The 22,462-nt window shown below is 40.2% G+C and overlaps 1 protein-coding gene across 13 annotated transcripts in view; it reads left to right on the top strand.

Moving 5' to 3' along the window:
- The window catches only part of stxbp5l (syntaxin binding protein 5-like), a 154,151-nt gene that overhangs the window by 109,547 nt on the left and 22,142 nt on the right, over positions 1 to 22,462 (top strand). For 5 of the 13 annotated variants that reach the window (XM_039817823.1, XM_039817821.1, XM_039817817.1 and 2 more), the window contains exons 12-19: positions 931 to 1,078; positions 1,503 to 1,570; positions 1,841 to 1,881; positions 2,600 to 2,814; positions 3,163 to 3,338; positions 3,840 to 3,965; positions 8,490 to 8,641; positions 14,153 to 14,218. In XM_039817823.1, the coding sequence (XP_039673757.1) occupies positions 931 to 1,078; positions 1,503 to 1,570; positions 1,841 to 1,881; positions 2,600 to 2,814; positions 3,163 to 3,338; positions 3,840 to 3,965; positions 8,490 to 8,641; positions 14,153 to 14,218 (992 nt within the window). Of the gene's footprint in view, positions 1 to 930; positions 1,079 to 1,502; positions 1,571 to 1,840; positions 1,882 to 2,599; positions 2,815 to 3,162; positions 3,339 to 3,839; positions 3,966 to 8,489; positions 8,642 to 12,800; positions 12,870 to 14,152; positions 14,219 to 20,293; positions 20,399 to 22,462 lie in introns of all 13 variants that reach the window. The other 8 variants (XM_039817822.1, XM_039817820.1, XM_039817815.1 and 5 more) reach the window with 3 other exon arrangements.

The raw sequence follows: 22,462 nt of genomic DNA, 5'->3' as shown, positions 1-22,462 counted from the left end.
ACATGTCAACTTTTGACATTAGATGATATCACCCATGACATCACACCAGGGGAAAACACTACTTATACCTTTCATCCATAAGCCAGATCCTGTCACAGTCTAATGCAATGAAAGAGTTCGAGATCTAACCATTGTCACATGTATCTATACTTCAGGGAGAAGAGGGGGTCTGTTATTGTCCTTTGGATAAAGACATGTCACATTGCTCTTGGGGGAAAAATGCTACCACTCCAGTTAAATTGACTTGTTATCACTATTAGAAGGAATGAAAGTGAAGGTGAAAGGTGCTGATGTTGTGCAGTTGTGACAGATTAACACCTAAGGCCAGGGGATGCATTTGAATAGCAGCAACACACTATAAATTAGGCCTTCATAAAGTAGGATTTATGGTTTTAAATTAGGTTGCCTAGTTAATTAGGTTATCTAATTAAATCCATTATCCTGATAAGGCTTAATGTAGTTTAAATATGTCAGTGGCTTGCACCTAGAGGGTATAGATTTGATAGCTGATACACAGTGCACCATTACACTCATGTTCATAAAGTTTACTGATCAAGGACTAATTAGTATTTGTAATGTATACATCGGTACAGTAGCACTCCTGTAAATCTTTCAGCAATATTTTCATGCAGGCACATAGCAGTGCCATTTTTACCTCACCTGCAGTCTTATTATATATGTGATAATGCCAGTGAGGCAGAGTATAGATAATGCTTAGTAATGCTGATCCTGTAATTCAGTTCCCCTTGTAATTACATTTTTCAAGGTAGATAAAGTGTGCAACCTTAATGGTTAATTTTGTGATTTCATTGAATTTACAGAAAATATAGAGTACGTGTAAACAGATCAAGTGTCCTTTCTGTCCGTTTTGCCATAGTGGCATACATTATACTATACCATATCATATGCATCATCATATGTATCTTGCAGCTACCCTGTCTTTGAGAATCCTTACCCCATGGACATCCATGAGTCTCCAGTTACCTGCACAGCCTATTTTGCAGACTGTCCGCCCGACATTATCCCCATCCTCTACTCGATAGGAGTTAAACACAAGAAAACCGGCTACAGCCAAAAGGTAAGAGAGGGAAAATATGAGGGAGGAATACCTGCCTTTTGCATTGTATGTATTTGTCGTTTTGTTTTGCCAGTTTAAATCTTGTTTGTTAATTATTTTTACTTGTGATATTTGAGCAAGTAGAATTGAATGCAAGTAAAAAATAAATAATCTAAAAATCTTGTTAGTGATGTTTAGAATGATTTCGGTAAACTCTTAAAAAAATAAAATGAAAAAGTGAAGTAAAATGGTGTAACTTACAATATAATTAGCTGCTATAAACTTGAAACAAATTATGGGTTATTATTAACATATGAGTCATTTTAATCAGTACAGTCCAAGTCTGTGTGTTAGAATAGATTATGTGATTTTATTTTATTTTCTTTACATTTTTTTAAATAATCACTCTTTAACCATGTCATGTCTGACACTTTAACCATGTCAGGAGTGGCCAGTCGGGGGAGGAACATGGACTTTAGGCTCCCACACTTACCCAGAGATCATTATCACAGGGTAAGTCAGAAACATTGACAGCAATATTTGAAGGTACATAAAGGCCAAACACATGGTTACCATTAACCCAAGCTGTTAGGATTTAAAATCAGTAATAGTCACTGCACAATTTTTAAGATCCAGGTAGCTGTAACGTTTATTACAGTTGGGAATTTGTGGCGTTAAAGTAAAGGACCAGCATTTTCCCTTCATTTCCTGATCCATTCTTGGAGTAATTAAGCACGCTTATTTTGCCTAATAGAAAAATAACTAATCTTTCTCTTTGTTCAGACATGCTGACGGATCAATTAAGTTTTGGGACGCATCAGCAAGTAAGTCCACTCCAAGCTTTTCTGTCTTCATGAGCTATATTGAAGTGATACATTTTGTTCACCTCAGGCTTTTGTTACAAAGCTTGCTTGAATAAGCAATATTTTTTCATGAATTTCATGGTTGGTGATTTGCCATGGGCTCTGAGCTCAGAGCAAATTAAAAGCACCATTGTCATATTAGATGCTCTACACCAAATAAGGGACTTGGCCCATTGTAACACTTACAGATGGCTAAACACTAAAAACCCAGCATGAAAATGTGTTGTTTTCTCAAAATCTTAGAAAAGAATTTTATTGACAGCTGTGGTATGTGAATGACATTTACTTGCATTGCATCATATCTGCCTAGGCTTAACGTTCTTGCTATATATTGATTGCTTAGAAGTCCTGCTACCAGATGTACAGTGTGGGTATAAAGTCTGCCGTCCGGCTGGTCTCTTTCACTATCAATTTTGCAAAGGCACCGTCATGCATCTGGGGCTCAGTGCAGCTCAAGACGATTGGGATTGTTTCAAGGAAATACAAACGATGTATACCAGAATGTTTAATTGTTCAGCCAGACTATTCTCCAGCGCTGACACAGCACTGTGGAGATAGGTCTGGCAATGTGACACTAATTGCCTTGTGATACCACTGTTGAAAGGGCATTTACATATGCATTTACAGTAGATTTTGCATTTACAATATTTTCACCAAAATTAACCATTTTTCTAACCAGTCACACTACAGATGTTGTACAAGCTGAAGACCTCCAAAGCGTTTGAGAAGCCAAAGCCAAGTGAGGGCAGGGCGGCCGATTTGGTGGAGGATGACCCCTTTGCTATTCAGATGGTCAGCTGGTGCCCCCAGAGTCGCATCTTCTGTGTGGTTGGCATCTCAGCCCACATCATCCTGTATCGCTTCAGCAAATATGATGCCAACACTCAGATAGTGGTGAGTGAGATGACAATCAAATTAAAAGGAGTGACATCCTGGTGCGTTTATAAGGAATGTAAGTAGCGTCCAATGTAATTTTAACAAACTCCAGCTCTGAAGTCTTAAGTGACTGTCTTTTAGAAATATGATATGAACCGAGCTTTGTGTTTTTTACAGGAAGATCTAATGGAAATTCTGCTCATGCCTATCCAACATTGTTGGGAAACCTGCATCTGCATAACACAAATTCATTTGGATGTAGTTCACTGTATTTCTACTCTAACAGGATTGAATGTAGTTATTGTGACTAGTTCGCTACTATGGTAGATAGATGAATCCATATTTTTGTATCTGTGTCATCCTCAGTCACTAGAGGTGCGCTTACAGTGTGAGGCGGAGGATGTCATCTCTCCATCAGAGAATGAAAACAATCCCTGCTTCACAGAGTCCGGCTCCCACTCACCACAACCCCACCACCAACACGCAGCTAGCCCCGGCAGTGGGACAACTGAGGGTAACAAAGACAGCAATCCCTGCCTTAAGTAAGATCTCCTCACACACATCATAGTTTCTGTGCAACAAATAACTAATATCTGTTTTAATATATCCTTTTGGTCTTGCAGTATGCTAGGAATTGTTTATTAAAAATATCAGTAGAACAAGTAGCTAGTGATGCAGACACTCTGTCTTCGTCGTTTGTTACCAAACTGAATATTTGTATCAAATAGAAAAGCAATCAACCTTGAAACAGGAGAACAATGACCCTCCCCTGTCAAGAAATAATTCAGTAGGCATTATGAATTATTTCCGATTTGTCACAAACGTCCACTCAGACTTGAGGATAAACTGATTAGATTGTGGATGTCAAAGATCAAGGTCACTGTGAACTCACCACCGTGTTTTGGGGCATAACCGTTAGTTATTGACACTTTTCCGTTGAATTTTCACGAGGGAAGGAAACATGTTTACGTGTCTCTTTCTTACTAAGTGCTGTATGTATATTACACAGTACTCTAAACTCCTTTTCTTTATGTCTGCTTCAGGGTGAAGGACAGGATGGTTCGGGTCCCTCCTGGCTACCAGGCAGAGCTGGTTGTCCAGCTGCTGTGGGCAGATGGAGAACCTCCACAACAAATCACCAGCCTCGACATCAACTCTGCCTATGGCCTGTAAGTCTCCAGATGCATGACAGTCTCTCTCTCACTGCTGGTCTATGTATCCATCTGTGTGACTATTCATTTGTCTGGCTCGATTGGGAATATGTGCAAGGCAATTTTTCATCATTTATCAATGGTGCTGATCGGTGGTTCCATCTTTGCTAGTCTGCGCTCGGGACAGCAATCCCTGTTATAGTTTAGAGGGGTTAGCACAAATTGAGTATGGACAAAGCTTTTGAAAGCATTGATTATTGGCGTGGTAGTCTATGTCCACGACGTTCCACTTCCAGGATTGTTCAGGTGCAGCCGGAAATTCCGCTGCATGTCTTTCATGTAGGCCGGATGTCCGTTACCTTCCGCTTTCTTTGTGTTGGCATTTTAAACTCCGGTGGATTTATGAGGACTATGGTTAACTGCTCCTCAGATCTCTGCAGTGTAAATCCAGACAGCTAGCTAGACTATCCATCCAATCTGAGTTTTCTGTTGCACGACTAAAACAACCTTTGAACGTACACATGCTCCACCAAAACAAGTTCCTTACCGAGGCTATTTTGCAGCGGCACCGTGGCTCCATGGCCCGTGCCGCCCAAGACGATTATGATTGGTTTAAAGAAATGACAATAAACCCATCCCAGAATGCTGTGTGGACTCACCAGAACCTTCTCCGCAGCCCTGTGGAGGAAGGTCTGGCAATGCAAGACTATTGCCATGGTAGCTTGAATTTACCAAAATGTTCAGCTTTATAGTGCTGTCAAAAAAGCATTATTTGTCATAACAAGTGTTCTATGCTGGACCCATAATGCAGACAATAAGATTGTAAAGCTGTGACTTAAATGTGAACAATCAAAAGAGTTTAATACTCAACAAAAAGCCAAAAAGACTGAGGCAGTCTTAATCAATGTCTTAACTGGAGTGGAGGTGAGCAGATTGTGTCTGTAGGCGAAAATCCTGGAAGGTGGTGAGTGCAGGTTGGAAATGGCTGGAGACAGGGTCTGAGGAACAGGACACAGAGACAGACTCAGCTCTGCCCAGCTCCAGACAAATATTGACTTGACGGTGGAAGAACAAGACAGGACACACGGCCACAAAAGGGAAGGGACACATTGGAAAAACACTAGGACACTGACATTATTGGAGTAAAGCAGATAGTGGAAACTTCACCAATATTACACCTGAGAGACCAGGAACTTCTTTTGAATTGGTAACTGTAAATGGCTGGTTTACAACGTAGCTCTAACTTAACAGAGCACCAAATAGTTCTTTTAATTAAAGTTGTAAAGGGACTGTGGTTCAAACTTCAACCTCCAGAAATCATCTAAATCACTGACTCTGAACTACAATGTAGTGTATCTGTGTCTATTTGGCCTGTTTCTCCATTTTTATGGGTTGAGTTTTCTGGAGTGTTAATTAACGGTATAAGGGTACAATACTAGGTTACTTTTGTTGCTTTTAATGCCTGTAGTTAATATACCCTGTTATACCATTATAAAGAGTGAGGGCTTAAAAGCATTTGGGTATTGGGATGTAGGGTCGGGGGACTATGGAATAGTATGGTGCAGTCAATATCAAAATTGGTGTGTTCACACATGCAGGCTTGGCATGGTTACAACCCAAAAGTTGCCTGCATTATGTAGGGCTGGGTATCGTTAAACAAATTTCAATACTGGTACTGGTACCGATACCAATACTGTGACTTTGTTACCAGTTCCTGAAATCCATTTAAAACAAAAAGAAATTACAACGTTACGCATTACGGCACAAATCTTTTTATTTATTTTTCAGCTCCTTCTATGTGAGCCCTGTCTCTATGCGTAAAGTTTTCCTACCTGTCTCTACGACGTGTAACGTTACACAGCCAATCACCAGCATGATCTTGGTAGAAGCATGCTGCATGCTTATTGGCTCACTGACACTGAGGTATTGAAATTTGGTATTGAATGGCAAGGCATTTTTCGATACTCGATACTAAGGAGGCAATTCGGCCGGTGCCTAAAAAGTATTGAATTCGCTACCCAGACCTGCAGTCAGAACTTACTAAATTTAAATTCAAGATAGTATACTGCCGGACTCCTGAACCTGCACCAAGCCGCTAGTGGGCCAACACGTTATCATTTCTGTCTGTCTTCTTCTGTCTCCTTTCTGTCTCTCTTATCTTTCTTTCGTTTTAGATAGCATATAATTGTAATACTTTGTAAAGTAATTCATGTTGAGTTGAGTAATAGAGTTGTTTAATATATTTCAGTTTTGAAAAGGGATGTGTCTGTGTTGAAGAGAAGTTGATTAACTTCCTGAGCCTAGAGTGCTTTAAGACCGCTTGAATGGCTTTGCTGTGAATAGAAGTTCTGTTTGTAGAAACCAATAAAATCACAGCTCTTTCAAAAAAAAGATCAATATGGGTCAAGGCAGGGCCATTATTTGCCTCTCGCCTCTAAAGCTATTCACGGCTTGAATAGAGTTGCGGAAATTGATTTGTTTTGTTTAATTTTTTCTTTTTCTTTTCTTTTTAAAGTTACAGTGGTGACAGTGCACATAATATAACAGACAAAAGAAGCATTACACTACAACACAGTGGTGAACAGGAACATAAAAACACATTACAAAAAGGCTCCACAAGAACACTTTCAACAGTAATAAATCAATGCCACACTAATGTCTTTACACATTACTAAAGGCACCACAAAGGCACAAGGCTGTCCCCTCTGGTCACCTTCATGGCACAAATGTGAATACCAAAGGGTAGGTTCACTGTTGTTTATTACAAGTCTTACTTTTGCATAATGCAAGAAGAGGCTTCAGTGACAGCTTAAGTTTCAAGATACTAATTTCTAATGTTGCAGCTCCTCACTGGGATTAGCCTTCTCTTGGCTCAATGTCCTGTATGTCAAGCTAATCAAGGTCTGTACAATTGTAAGGGTAGTGATGCTATTTGCATTCAACTGACTGAATTCCTTTTGGAAATTCTGAAATAGAGAGTAAAAAGTGGGAGATTTTAACAATAACGCAGATGGCAGGCTTTTCCTTACCACCATTTTTCTTTCAGCTGTCGAGCCTTTAGCCTTGATCTATGAATGTTGTAGTGCTCGGTAATGTCTTTTTGCTGCTTGTGTTGTGAGGCTCAAGCTGGATGAGGGTAGGGTTTGGCCACTGCTACCTTTGCACTTGTTGGTTTTCTAGTGTATTCCGAGCAGTCTTGTATAAAGTACTCAAAAGCAATACTTGAGTAAAAGTACAAGTATCTTACCAGAAAATGACTTTGGTAGAAGTTAAAGTCTCCTTTTAGAATATTACTTGAGTAAAAGTCTTAAAGTATCTGATATTAACAGTACTTAAGTATCCATAGCAATTTTCTGATATTAAATGTACTTAATTATTAGAAGTAAAAGTAAAAAAAAACAACTTTGATTATGAACTTTATGGCCAAAGGTGTGTAACGTTATCTACAATCACCACTGTCGTCGGGGTGGTCATCGTCTGTTACCATGGCGGCAGAGCCTGCACCAGGTGCTTCCATGACACTATCAGTCATTATGCTTCCTCCTCTTCTTCTTTAGTTTTTGCCTATGTACCTATGTTCTTTTGTTGCCGCTTGGCCACAAACAGGCATCACATCACCATCTGGAATGGAGCGTACATTATATTGGCAATTTAGGAGCAATGATTCGCCAAACTTCCTTTTTTTCAGTGTAATAAATTTCTTCTGATTTTATTTTGTAGTAACAAGTAACTAAGATGCTTAGGGGAAAAGTAGTGGAGTAAAAGTATACATTCTATTTAGGAAATGTAGTGGAGTAAAAGTAAAAGTTTCCAGAAATATAAATAACGAAGTAAAGTACAGATATGTAAAAATTCTACTTAAGTACAGTAGTGAAGTATTTGTACTTTGTTACATTACAACACTGATTCTGAGTGATGTGTTTTCAAATGCATAATCATGTTTGTGATATTAAAATGGTATTTTACGTAGACGCCATGACAAACAGCTCTTTAAAACACATGCTAAAGATTTTCTTAATCAAAGACCGACATGATTGCTGTTTTCACGACCTGAACCATCTGACCATGCGACAGACATTAATATATAGTGAACCAGACATCTGCCTGGTGGACACAGTAGAGCAATGATTGACTGGGCAGAAGCCAGTTTGAGTGACATTGATGTATTCGCCTCACTTATTTTAGCATTTTTGTGAGATTGCTGGGAAGACCACAGATGGAGCCAATTGTTGTGAATATTGTCTAATGCTGGTCAGGGCCCGATCGAGTGGAACGTCTTTTGTACAAAAACAAACATTAAAAAAATGATCAGTTAAGCCAGAGGCTCTACAGCAGTCAGGGGTAGCAGGTGGCAACGGGGTTTATGGGAAAACTGGTATTCATATTCAAAAACAGCAGCAAGAGCAGTGTGAGATAAATACAGCCTTTTGTTGACAGTAATTACACCCAAATGCCACAGTTAATTTGACAATGTTTGATAGTGCTACATATAGCACCTTTAATGTCAATGAGATTAACCTTGCTGTGTCCGTGTCTGTCCAGTTTGGCGTTTGGGAACTGCAATGGCCTAGCAGTGGTGGATTACTTGCAGAAAACCATCCTTTTGTGTATGTCGACACTGGATCTGTATGGAGGCGCGGACCCATACCAGCGCCTTACCCGCTCCCCACGCAGGAACAGACAGTCCACCTCAGGTAGCGCACACACGCACCTCTGGGATCCGGACCACACACACATGCACGTATACACCTAACACTCTCTGAGCCGCCACACAGTAATGTGTCAAAAATGTTTTCATTACATCCAGATGATCATCTATTTTCTATTCTCCTGTCCTCTCACCACTTTACTGGTGTTTCTTCTTCCTATTTCTTCTGTCTCCTTCCTCTGTGTCTCTTTCTAAGGTTAGACTGATCTATCAGGCAAATCTGATTTAGCTTTAATGAGTAACCTAAAATCAATGATGCAGGTGGTTTTAATTATATTTCCTGTATTCCCACTGCTCTCAAGCCCTTAACCTAATCAATACCATTTGATCAGGTTAAGGGCTTCTCCTACACATTATGGACACTTTGACCATGCTTACTATTATCCAATTTTCATGGGGGTCTCAGTACATTTACTATAGGAACAATTTTGAGGTTCCCTTTTATAAAATATTGTAAAATCTTAATATTAAAATTAGGGCTGTTTTGGCAAGAATCTGGCGATACGATACGTATCACGATACATGGGTCACGTAAGGGTTAATGCCCGACGAGGTGTCCATTGTCAGGTATTAATGGACGACGGCGAAGTCCATTAATACCTGACAATGGACACCTCGAAGGGCATTAACCCGCTTATACCATGGTCACTTGCCAAATAACATATTTTTAAAACATTACTTCATATTTTAATTAGTTTTACAATCGAAATCTAAAGTTTATCCAAACAATAACTCCGTTTCCCTGGTTACGCCTGACGGTTTGACTAATACCTGGAACAATCATTCCCATCCATCAGGTTCTTATGCAATGCAAACGTTGTTCTCTCCACCAGGAATTAGGAAGAACCTTAGATACGACTTGCTTAAAAATAATTTGACAGTATGTTGAACAACAAGACAAGCTAGCTATCAGCCATGTCATTGTCCCCAAAACAATATAACGACTTTTACTTTAGAATTTGATCCGCGATGTGTAACGTTGCTGCAGGCTGCTGCAGGCTTCAGGCTGCAGCGGCGCAGCCTGAAGCAGCGAGCTGAGATATGTGAGATAACGTTATTCTCTGTGAAACAAAGTCAGTCCAGAGGGTCAGTATAACTTACTTCTTGTAGCCTGTGTGTTTTAGCGCCATCCTGTGGTGTTCAGAGGACGAGTTGGAAATAATAAATCCACATTTCCTTATTGATTTAATGTAGCGCATTCATTTAGAACAGTAAACAGTCAGTTTCACCGAACTCCTTTACTAGGTGTCCTACATCACTTTTTATACCATGGTCTGGGTGAATACTCGATTCTGATTGGCTGCAGGGTGTCCATTAAAGGCGTGAACCGTGAACCGTCCTCCGCTGCGCGTCGGTTCACGCCTCGCCGTCGTCCATTAATACCTGACAATGGACACCTCGTCGGGCATTAACCCTTACTTAATGGACACCCTGCAGCCAATCAGAATCGAGTATTCACCCAGCTCATGGTATAAGAGTCAATATATTGCAATATATTCCGATACTTTGCGTAAGGCGATATATTGGGATTTTTTTTAAGTATAATTTTAGAAAAACTATTATTTAAAAAAAGACACGATGTTCAAAGAAGTTTACTTTAGGTAAACAATTCAGTACACAGAAAATCTAATTTGTATATGCTAAAGTAGGCCAAAGTTCAGCCATAGCTACATTGTTAGCTTCTAGCAAAAAGTCAGACACTGCTAGGCACTGTTAGGCAAGGACACTAGTGTGTCTCAGCATAGCCATCTAGCGGTAAGGGGTTTAAACACAACATAAACGTGAACCACTGTCTTACATGAATATTTTTTTTATTTAAAACAAAAATCAATATTGCCTTTTTGAAAAATCGATACAGTATTGCAAAATAAAATATTGATTTTTTCTTACACCCCTAATAAAAATATTATTTGTTTCATATTTTACACTTTAAACTGGCCAACTTTGGTAGGCAAAACTTCACTTCCACCAGCTACATCATTAAAGTTTGTGTTACGTATGAATGTATCAGTAATAAAAAAAATATCCAGTAATATGATATACAGTATGTAATATTATAACTCTGAAAGGGGCCGTTCGGCTGCATACTTTTGCTTTTTGATACTTTTTACCACCACTGGTTAAAGAATATAAAATATATAATCATATTGCACTGTAATAGGGGCAATTCCGCGTAAAAAGGCATATTTACTTTTGATATTTTGTATATTGTGGTAGTACAGTACTTTTTACACTTATGGAAATAAACATCTCTGGTAAACACCAAACATATGTAAGTATTTGGAGGAAGTTGAAATGAAAAGGGTCAAATTGGCTATTTGAACAAAAGTAAAATCTGCATCAGCATTCAAAAACCTGTATCAGTCCAACCTTACTTCTTCCCTTCTTTTTGCTCTGTTTCTCTCACACAATAACATACCGTACAAAGACAAAAACACCCAACCATCTCAGTATGCCTGTCACAGATCTGCACTATGATATGAGGTGCATGTTAACAGGCTGCGTGTCGGTCCACGTTGGCATTGTTATGCATGTTGTCATTTGATTTCTCTGTCCTTTCTGTTTTTAGTCCTGCTTGAGCATAGATCTGTAGTCAAAAGTCACTGAGATCTCATCCTTCCTGACCCCTGCCTCTCTTTTCTCTGCTACTGATCTTGGCTGGTGATAGTCTCTGAAGGCTTTTATTTATACTTAATGCGAAGATATTCAGTCCCACCGTACAGAATTGAGTGTCTAAACACAAGCTGTGCCTTTCTTATTTGACCCTATGGTAACCTCTGGATTTGAGGGCATAGCAGCTCCAGTGGTTTAATATTTTAAATGATCCTTTAGGCAACTTAAAGTGCTGACTGAGCTCTCTTATTACGTAACTCCCACAAGTGTAGCTGAGAATGCTTTACAGGTATTCAGGATTTGTGTGAAGGGGATATTACGGAAGATGGAGAGATGACATTGGGCTTTAGAGCCACTTAATTTCATGTTGCATAAGTGCTTGTATTGACTGCCACAGCACTTATTGTTCCCAACTTCCTCTTTTGTAAAAGTATTTCTGTGTTGGGTCTTTAAAATCAATTTGGAGATGGAAGGAAAAATACAAACCGGCAACTGTGCCCTTTTTCTGTACCCCAGGTGGTGGTATTATTATGATCTTAAGTACTCGCTATGCTGGAGTTGATATAATACCGAAGACAAAAACACTGTCAAAAGGCCAAGCGAAATACATGGCACTGGCTAAACTATCTACTAACTAAGCTGCTGGCCTCTTCTCTTTTTGGAATATTCCAACTTTCTTTGGAACATAGTTTACTGTCCTTCCCACACAACATTTTTAGCTGTTGTCGCCACACATATGTGTATGTGTATACTTTATATATGTCAATCAAATTTAGTGTATTCATTTCATAAAATAATGCTTAATTATTGATTATTGTAGGTGTGTTTCTCCAGTTACTATACAGTCTAATGCCTTATTGATACCATGTTAGAACAGTAGGCCTATTGCAAAAAGTATATAACAAAATGCAATGTAAAGCAATGATTTAATGCAACAAGAGATTTATTTTGATGCTGCTTTGTAAGTAATGATATGTTGCCTGCTAGCACAGTAGTTTCCTTCTTGTGCAAATGACCAATCACATCAGCATTTCTGGGGTTTGCAGCAGTACTGGGTATATCTTGTCTGTCCTCCCCTGACACTAACACGGTTGCTGCTTGCTCTCACTTTCTTTTCCACTCTAAGCCTGTGTGTTCTTCTCTCTCCTCCCCTCCCTTCCCTTCCCTCCATCTTAACTCCATCCATCATCTTACTTTACATTCAAATTCTTTCTTTACTCTTTACGTTGTTTCCTCCTCCTCTCCTTTTCTTCTGTCCCACGCTACTCATACACCTCTCTACCACCTCTTTCTCTTTCCCACCTTCCTGTCCTCTCTCATCTCTCGCTGCCCTGAATCTCTACTAACACTTTTTACTCTTTATTCCTACACACCATCCTTTCCACTACTGCTTCCTTCCCTTTCCTCCTCCTCCTCCTCCTCCTCCTCCTCCTCCTCCTCCTCCTCCTCCTCCTCCTCCTCCTCCTCCTCCTCCTCCCTTCCTTTTGGTGACTCTGTGGCTGCTGATGTGGGCATGTGGGCCTGCCTGACAGAGTTTTGCATGCGCGGCCTGTCTAACTTATATTCAGATTCAAAGAAAAGGATCCGTACATCCTATCAGAGTAAGTCGGGTCTTCCTAAAGGCTGGGGGACTCTGTGTTTGTGTGCGGGGGGTGGGTGGGGGGTTTGGGGCATTGTTGTGGTGGAACATACTAGGACAACAAGGTTGATGGAGAAGGTCGCCATAAGGAATGGGAAGGTATGATGTGGACTGAAAGCAAAGGTACAAACCAAAGAGATGATTGGAGTGAAAGTGGCTGTTTCATGTCTATATTTTACCATATAAAACAAAACTGCCCTATTCCAGTCATGTCAAAACGGTATGTCCTTTGCAGAGAGCCACTCCTTAGAGTCTGTTAAGTAAGGGCAGTTATAAATATTATATGATCCATGTGATGTATATTTTAACTGAAGCATCCTGGGGTGAATAAAGCCTTGTCACTCACTAGGCCTAGTGAAACAACAATGTTTGCATTTGGTTGATGATTACAAAGGAATTCTTCATTTTATATGACCATAAAGGTTTAATTAGAGTCCCTTTCAATTTCTTCAGTCATTTGTAAAGCCAGTGTAAATGATTAAAGGAAATTTGCATTAAGAAGTTTTGCTGGAAACTTTTACTGAAGAGAAATAATTAAATGAATCAAAATGTTTTGAACTGTGACGACTCAGTGAGGCTGGTAATGAAGCACTAATGAACGCGGCTTGAACACCCCACATTTGTAGTCTGACTAAAATTAGACATTTCATCATTTGTGGTGGTTTTTAAAAAGGAAGTGGGTATGACTTCTCATTCTGGCCTGTGCTTGGTGCATGTGATCAGATTTGATCAGATCCTGATCAAATCAGTGTTTGTTCTGTCTTGTATTTTGATTGTATGTGCCACTTTATCATGAGATTTGCACTACATGCTGTAGATGCCAAATTATTGTCATGTTGACAATTTTAATGCGATTTGGTTGGAAATTCAAAATGAAAGTGTACAGTATATACATTTAACAGATTGTAGTGCAGGTCACATCAGGTTTCAGCCACTCTGCTCCAGGAAGACAAAATTAATCCAAAGAAACATTCCCAGGGGAAAGGTAAATAGCAAATGTCAAATATTATTATTAAGACCATAGTAATAATAAGATAATTAAATACTGGGAATTGATTATGCAGCTAATCAGAGATGATAAACCAAAGATTGTAGAAACTTTACTCTAAGCTCTTTCTTGGGGCTCTGCGTGGCTGACATCAACCAAGTTGACTACTGTTCAATCTTCTGAAAAAGTTAAAAATAACCTGACAGATTATGTGTATTCTACTTTTTCTTCCTCTTGACTGCCATTGGCTGCGGCAGGCCTTACTGAACTCTCTGACAACCAGCAGTCCATTGACATGGATAGAAGCAAGTCGCCCACCTCAGGTAGCCTGCTGACGCATACACACACACACACACACACACAGACACTACCAAGTACACCTTCCCTGTATGGAAATGTATTTTGGAATTGGCACTGTGAAGTTTTGCTGGGATGACATTGTCTTTAAAAGTGAGCTATATCTACAGTATGCAGCCTATGCACACCTCACCCATCACCAGAGCATCTTCACCTGATAAGAATGGCAGCGGTTTAAAATGGCCAATCATGTTTGAGGTTGTCGACGTATTATATATATAGTTGTTGTTCCATTTGAGTGCAGTATACTGTGGCCTATCTGATGCATTTTGTCACAGCTTCCAGCTGGTTTTCCTTTATTCCAAAGTCGTGAAATGATTTCACAAATGTAAGCCAGAAAAAAGAATATAATTCTCTCTACCTCTTTCTTTGTACCTACTATGACTATCTTGTTTGTCCAACTCTTCTTCTTCCCTTGGACTGAGTAATAAGTCCTGCTAATGCTTTGAAGGACCTGTCATAGCAGACAAGTATTCAGCAGCTCATGTTTAGAGAGACAGAGAGTACGAGATAAAGAAAGCAAAGCATAGGGATGGCTGAAGAGAGCTGGACCATTAACATGCTTACCTCAAACCAATGTTGATACAACAGCTGGGAGCAGTAGTGATAACCTTCAGTTGATAACCGGCTGTGGCAGTAACCTGCATGCGTTTATAAAAGCCAGGCTTAAATATCTGAGATCAGAACACTTCTCACAGCTGGTTAAATTATTTATTTGTGTCATCCATAATATATTATAAAAACGTCCTGTGCACTGCTTTCAGTTAAATATTTGCTGGCATGTTAGTGTGTGGCAGTGCTTGACTTGCATTAAATGCTACAGGATGTTTAATGAAATAGACATGCCTCGTTAGAGGGGAATGGTGTAATGAAGCATGTCGTGTAAATATCCTTACTATTTGTAGTTAATGTTGTATTCATTACCTTGTTGCCGGCTTTGGGTTTTAGGATCACAGATAAAGTATGATGATGGATATGATGGTTTGTTGAGTGCAAGAGATAAGCTGCAGTATGAGAGGACGATGGCTCATGATCATAGATGAAAAGATAATTTAAGCCGTTCCTGGGTTTAGAGTAAAGGTTGGATGCATTAGATGATGTTTTAAACAATGAGGTTGTTTCTAGTGCGTTGAGGTTAGTGTGATGGGAGACGGGGCAGATGAAAAGAGAGTGTTTGTGATTGCAAAGAAATAAACAGCGATGCATAATGGAGGGAGCGAGAGATGAGAACATTTCCCAGAAGGCACTTTTGTATCTGTTGAGGGAAAACACTTTATCCCAGCAAATTCAGAATGTAAAGGTCAAATGGAGAAAGTTTGTAAGTGGGTCACCTGTGTTTAAGACACTGCCGGGCACGCATGCTGTGTCCTCTAGGTTCGGTGTGCTTTATAAGGATTTAGTTTAGTTTTTTACTTTAAACAAACTTAATTTATTAACGAACAATAGATATACTACTAAGTACTAGTTGATTTATAGAAAAACGTCTATGGCATTTATAATGAAGTTAATGATTTATTTTTATTTTTTCCCACTAAAATTTATGAACATACTACCCCATTAAACCTGTGAAATGTATGAGAATAACATTTCAGTATCAGAACAAACACAGGCTTGACAAATACTCTGTCACATCTCTTTCTAATGTTTTCAAGGAAAAGAAGATAAATGTAACAGTATCTGTTTGAACCCCCAGAAATTGCACTCCATCTGTGAAATCTTTCAACAGAAAGAGAATAAAGAAACTCTTTGCAATTACAGTAATAGTTCTGTGAAAATGTGTTCGGGAGGGGGAAGTGGAGGATGTTTGGGAACTCAAAATATTATGTCTTTGAACTAGGCAGAGGTACATTGTTTTACTCACAAACAAGGAAGGGCCACAGCTGATCTGTGTGTAATAAGACATCATTAGCCAGGGATAAATTCCTACATTTAGAACAGTGTTAATGCTGGGCCATGATAGTGGTGCCATTGTGTGCAAATATCCAATTTGTTTGATGTGTTTTACAGAGAATGAAAGCCTTAGGGATTTTAGCCAGCACTAAGGCACTTCATATGCTTCTGTAAAAAAAATATGACAGGTTTCAGGCCACCAAGGACGCTGCTTCTTCCCACTTTCCTTTTGGCAATACACCAGAACATTACTCCTGTCCTTACAGGTGGTGAGCTCACTTGGCTCAATGTTACAGTGCCGGGACTGTTCACACATGGGCCTCACGGGTCCAAGCCTTTAAAAGACCTATTCTAGCCCCTCACCTAATACGATGTCCAAGGGAAATCATCCCAGAGCCACATGGACAATGCTTTCCTCCCAATAACCTGGCAATTCCTGAAGGGGGTGGTGTGTGAGCTCTCCTTTAGGGCAAGGCAACTCAGGTATCCAAGAGGAGCATGGAATAGAACCGTATCTGTTCAAGATGACTCTCAGACGCCAAGCTGTCGAGGTGCTCTGAGCATGTCCAACTGGGAGGATCCCCTGGGGAAGACCCTTGAACACACTGGTGGGATTATGTATATCCCTTGTGGCCTGGGAACGCCTCAGGTTAACCCAGTAGGACCTGGAAGATGTGGCTGGTGAGAAGGATGTCTGGGTTGCTTTGCTGAGTGTGCTGCTACCACAATCCTTACTTGGCTGAAAATAGGCAGATAGATTGACATAGATATACAAAGTACTACTTTGCACTTAACTTTTGGGGGGGAAAGGTGGAGGGTGGGGGTGTGACCTTGACCAACTGCCACTTTGCTTGTTTGAAAGCCACGATGTCTCTCTCTCATGGGTGGGCCAAATTCTCTGGGCGGGCAAAGCAGAGAAAGGGGAGGTATTCCTGATCGGCCCATTTTAGCTTTAATTTTCTCAAAGGCAGAGCAGGATACCCAGGGCTCAGTTTACACCTATCGCTATTTCAAGCCGCTGGGGGACCATAGGCAGGCTGGGGGAACACATATTAATGTTAAAAAACCTCATAAAGTTAAATTTTCATGCCATGGGACCTTTAATAGCTCCAATTCCGTGGTTCGCAGTATTGGCCAGGATACAGAAATCAGTTGTCTCACCCCTGAGCTGTCCTTTTTGTCTGTTCTTGATCTTTGTACTCTCCAGCCTTTCCTTTGAGCTTCATAAGGAGAGCAGAATAACAAAACCAGGACATGTGCTTTGCTGTCTTGGCAGAGAGTCTTTCAGCATTGTGATGTGACTAGGTCATGGTCAATCTGTCCTATTACAAGCCTGTCATTTGCTACTTAGAGAGATGGAAGAAAGGAAGAATTATGGAGAGATGGATGAAAAGCATAAGAACAGACACAGCACGACACAGTGTGATGAAGTGTCTTATTCACTTACCCGGGGAGGGGGGGGGGGCAGATTTGTGGGGCTGTTCTACTGAGCTGAGTACAGTATTCAGAATTTGCAATATGCAATCAAGATGGAAATGTTAACAATGGTTAAAAGCAGTGTGAATGTTTTTGTCCGCTTAAAAATCAATCTTCAATATTAATGCAAAAGTAACGTAAAGTCCTATAAAACTAGTTATGGCTAGAGACAAATGAGGAAGCACAGCTGTGTGAAGAATTCATGGTTTGTTTCCTCCTGCTGAATATCAACTTCCACCTTTTTCTGTGGCCATTAAAGGCGTTCTGGTTACTCCTGAATTCCGTCCCGTGCTTCAATAACTGCAGCCGTCTCTCCTCTCCTTCACACATCGTTCCCTCTCTTCTACCTGACCCTTTTCTTATCTACCTTTTGTCATTAGGCCCAGTAATTGGCCCTTCTCCTGCCTGAACGCTGTCTCCGTCCACATCCCTCCCATTGTCTTCTTTTGTCCTGAAGTCTGTTGTTTTGGTTTGGGGTTATGCGTTACTTTTCCTCTGGGACCCACGTGTGGCTGTAGCAATGCTTACTTGACTGGGCCTAGTTTTGAGATGGACTAACAAGCTGAGAGGCCAGAGATCGGTGCCTGGCCTGGCAGGATATTTTTAGCAGTGAGCATGTCAGGGCAGAAAGGGAGGAGGTGATGGCTGAAACGTTACAGTGTGTCGAACTGGTGCCACCTGCTCAGCTCCATGCGACTCCAGGTGGCTTGATAAAACTAAAAATAAGTCTACCAACAGTTTTCAACTAAACCCCACTGGTGCACTACCAATTACATAGTAAGACTACTGTATGCGTTATGTTGCTATTAATAAAACAGTATAGCTATATAATGTTTAATAAATTATATCGACAAATATTATTACATGCTTAAAAATGCTCAAATGTGTTAAAGTTATTCACAGTTATTAATACATGCATCTTATGCACGTCATTTTACAGTGGTAACTTATTTTTCTGTTTTCTAGCTGATGGGATTGACAAGTAGGCCCCTTCACGCAATACCAAGTCAATGGAGAGCGATGGATTGTTTCCCCCTCCGGTGTCGGCGGGACTTAATTGCGCTTTGTCTCTACGTTGTTTTTCAGAGCCACAAGGCTATTCCTAGCACAGTTTAAACTTCTGTGCGTCATGTTATACTTTTCTCAGACCAGTTGGGATGGGTAGCGATGAGGCAGCGCCCCCCCAGTGACTCTGTGTGTTTTGGATAAGGGTAGTAAGAGAGGATTGGATGGGGACAGGGGGTTGTTACCAAGAAACATTGCACTGCATGAAGTGTGTGATGATGTCACTGTGAGGATGTCACCGTTACCAGCGTTCTTGATTATTATTATTGTGTAAACTGAAGCTGTGCAGTTTGTTTTGCACAAAAGTGTATAAAAAAAAGCTTCTGATGATGTACTGACATGTAATGTATTGTATTTAATAATAGAGTAGTAATAGAAAGTGTCAAACATTTTCTGTAAAACTTGCTGTTAGAAGATATGTTGAAGCAGTCGGTCGAGTCAAGTGTGTATGTGTGGTTCACGATGTAATCAATAGCTCAAGAGGAGTCTTTTGATGTGGAATCTATTTGAAATGTGTGTATGGTTCTGGTGCTAGTGTTGAGGCTCCAAGATCAAGCATTGCCATATTGTTTTTTTACATGATTGACCTTACAAATATATGTTTTCTTAGTTTTAGAGTTGCTGCAGTAGAGATAGCAACGGCACTTTAAATAGAGTCTACGCTAGCAGTGTGACGCCAACAGCCTGTCAGCAGTGCAAGTCCTCTGTCAGTGTTCCCACTGGTTCCAGTCAGTCACGTTTCCGCCTTCAGAAGCTTTTCAGCCACAGGTGCTGGGTAACAAACATGAGCGCTGGAAAAAAAAACAGGAAAGACTATCGGCACTGTGCTTTTGGGTTTGCCAAAATTAGGTCTCTTTTGAGTTTCTGTTATGATGATCACATCCATGTAGTTACTGGTGCAGGACAAAGAAATTAATGTTCAAAGAAAGTGAGTGAAGTCCACACAACAGAAACCTCTAGCAAAACACTTTAATTCCGTTTGTAGTATTTTCGCGGAGCATTCAGCTGTTGTGTGGACTTCACTCACTTTCTTTGATGACATTGCAACCAACATTTGTCTTAGTCAAGTATCAGGTGTGTGACAGTGACCGTGACATGATAGGGTGAATTATTTTGTTGTCTGTTTGAAATACATGTATTGAAAAGGTTAAACTCCTTGTTGGAACTTAGAAGGAGAGGTAGTGTATATTTGGAAGTAAAAAATAATTAAATAAATTGGCTGATGGCATCAAAAGATATTTTGGGTCAGAGTGACATACATTTAGTAAAGCTGGAGGACTGATACCATTATGGAGCTGGTGGAGACACTTAGAAATACTAGTAATTGTGGCATTAGAAGTAGTGGTGATCATGTGTAGTAAAAGTAGTTGTGGTAGAAGTAATAGTAGTGTTGTTGTTGTTTGTGATAGTACTAGCTGTTGTTGTTGAAACTTGAGTGTCATATTGCTGGTGGAATAGTGTGTTTCTTAATAACCCGTTTTCATGCCCTCTCAATAGTTTTATTTCATGTTACCTGCAAGTCTCTTTTTTCCCCAGTTCACCCATTGTGTTTGTCTCTCCCCTGTTGCCCTGAAAAGTCTGTGTCTGTTCTGTTGGATCTCCTATTCCAGTTCATTACTCAACCTCCCTTCACAATGACCCACGCATCCTGCCAGAGCCTGTGGTCAGTCTGAGAGCCAGCCACTGCAGTCCAGTCTTTTACTTGCTGGATAATGGTAAGAGGAGGGATGTCTCACAGATCTCAGCCTCTTCATGGACATCTGCTTGTGGTTTTTACTGTATGGCAATAATGCAACAAGGGAGGGGAATTATTGGGCCTTTTTTGGCCAGGTGGTAGGCTCGATGTTGCACCTTGCATGCTATCTCTGCTTCCACACTGTAAGCAACTCGATCAGAGGCACATTCATACCTTACGTCAGTGAATATCAAGAGCAAGGCAGATTTTCTTTAGTTTTCTTGTTTACCCAATCTTCTTCTTCATTCAGTGTGATACTTTTAATTATTATTATTATTATTATTATTATTATTATTATTATTATTATTGTGAATTCTTTAATGTCTAAAGAAAATAGGTGTAGGGTGCATTATAAAAATGATTATACTATAAATATATGTTGTAGTATGTGAAACATGTACTACACAAATGCATTCAAACCCTCTTGTCACGATCAGCCACAACAGAATGAGCCATCAACCAAGTTGCTTGCAGTGTAAGCAAGCCGACAGGGTCTGTGTTTCTAGGAGTAGACTGTCTGTGTTCCATGCCTTTGTGCAACTGCTGGTGTTGCATTATCTCTCTGCTGCAAGCTACAGGGGGGGTTACATTGTGTTGTTTGTTGTGTGTGCCAGCTCTGGGCTTTGAACTTGGATCATCATTGGCAATACTGCAAGGCAGGCAGGCTTGGGGAGGGGGTAAGGGGTGGTATTCCAGCCTGATACTTCTCATCCTCACTCGTCAGTGCCTCTAGTGATTCATTCGCTGTGACGTCAATCATTGTGCCGACACCTCATCGTCACTAGAAGGCAACATGCTACTTTACCGGACTGTGGTACTCGGAATCTCTCGCATTGTGTCTTTCTGACTGTGTGTCAGTAAACCCACAATCTCCATCTTGTTGTTCCTCTCGGCTAACATTCATCACTGTCTCATCTTTAACTAACTGCATGGTGCCCACTGCATTGCCAGCTGCAGTGCTGTTAAATATGACTTCCGCTTCCTTTGTTCTTTTATCGCTGTTGTGGCTTGATCAAGTCAAACATTAGCTCCATTTGTTACCCCTACGCAAACCTCGGGGAAATAAATCAAAACATTATTTTTAGCCATGCTCGCTGTGTGTTTGTCAGTTGGTCTGCTGGGTTCACAACGTTCTCTCACAATTATTGAATGCATTGCCGTGATTTTGTACAGACATTCAGGATCCCCAGAGGATGAATCCTACTGACTTTGGTGATCCCCTGACTTTCCATCTAGTGCCACCATGAGGTTGACATTTGTGGTTTTGAGTGAAATAGCTCGACAGTTATTGGGTGGAAAATATTACCATGCTAACAAGCTAAACTAAGATGATAAAACATACCTGCTGTTAGTATTGTTACTGTAATAAACATGTTATTAAACTGACGTTAACATTTAGCTTACAGCACTGCCTCACAGAGATGCTAGCATGGATTCTTAGTCTTGTTTACCTCTTAATCTTTACTTCTTAAAACAGCGGTTTTCATGTTCAAAGGCATCTATTGTCTGTTTTTACATTCAAATTCAATATCTCTGGCGTGCGCAACAGAGAAGAAGCACAGAAGTTTTTTTGAATCATTCCAGACACACAGCAGACATCTGTGGGATCACAAAAACACTTTTCGAGGTGCAACACACTGCCAAAAATGTGGTTAAAAAAAAAAACATTCCCCTAGATTTGCGCAGGGAATACTATGCGACCAAATCACAGAGTAATGTACGGACGGCTAAGGTCACAAATGGGGCTAGTCTAACAAGGTGTTGTCATAGAAGTGTTTTAATATTGTCACATAAAGATACCAACAACAAGATACCATCTTGGGGTAAAAGGTACTCCAGTCATGAAAAGAAAGCACACAAGAATGATTGAACACAAAAATAATGTATATGACTTAAAATTGCCATATTTAGACCCAAAATTGTGGTGTTCCTCAAAGTTTGCACAGACTGTAGCTGCAAAAGAAACAAAGTAATGAATGTTTAGTTGTTTATTGTTCATATTTACAACAAAAAATCCTTTGCCTCCTCAGATCAATCCCGCCTG

The sequence above is a fragment of the Perca fluviatilis genome, chromosome 12 (genome assembly GCF_010015445.1).
Source record: "Perca fluviatilis chromosome 12, GENO_Pfluv_1.0, whole genome shotgun sequence".
Taxonomy (NCBI): domain Eukaryota; kingdom Metazoa; phylum Chordata; class Actinopteri; order Perciformes; family Percidae; genus Perca; species Perca fluviatilis.
This window is presented reverse-complemented; position numbering and strand designations above follow the sequence as displayed.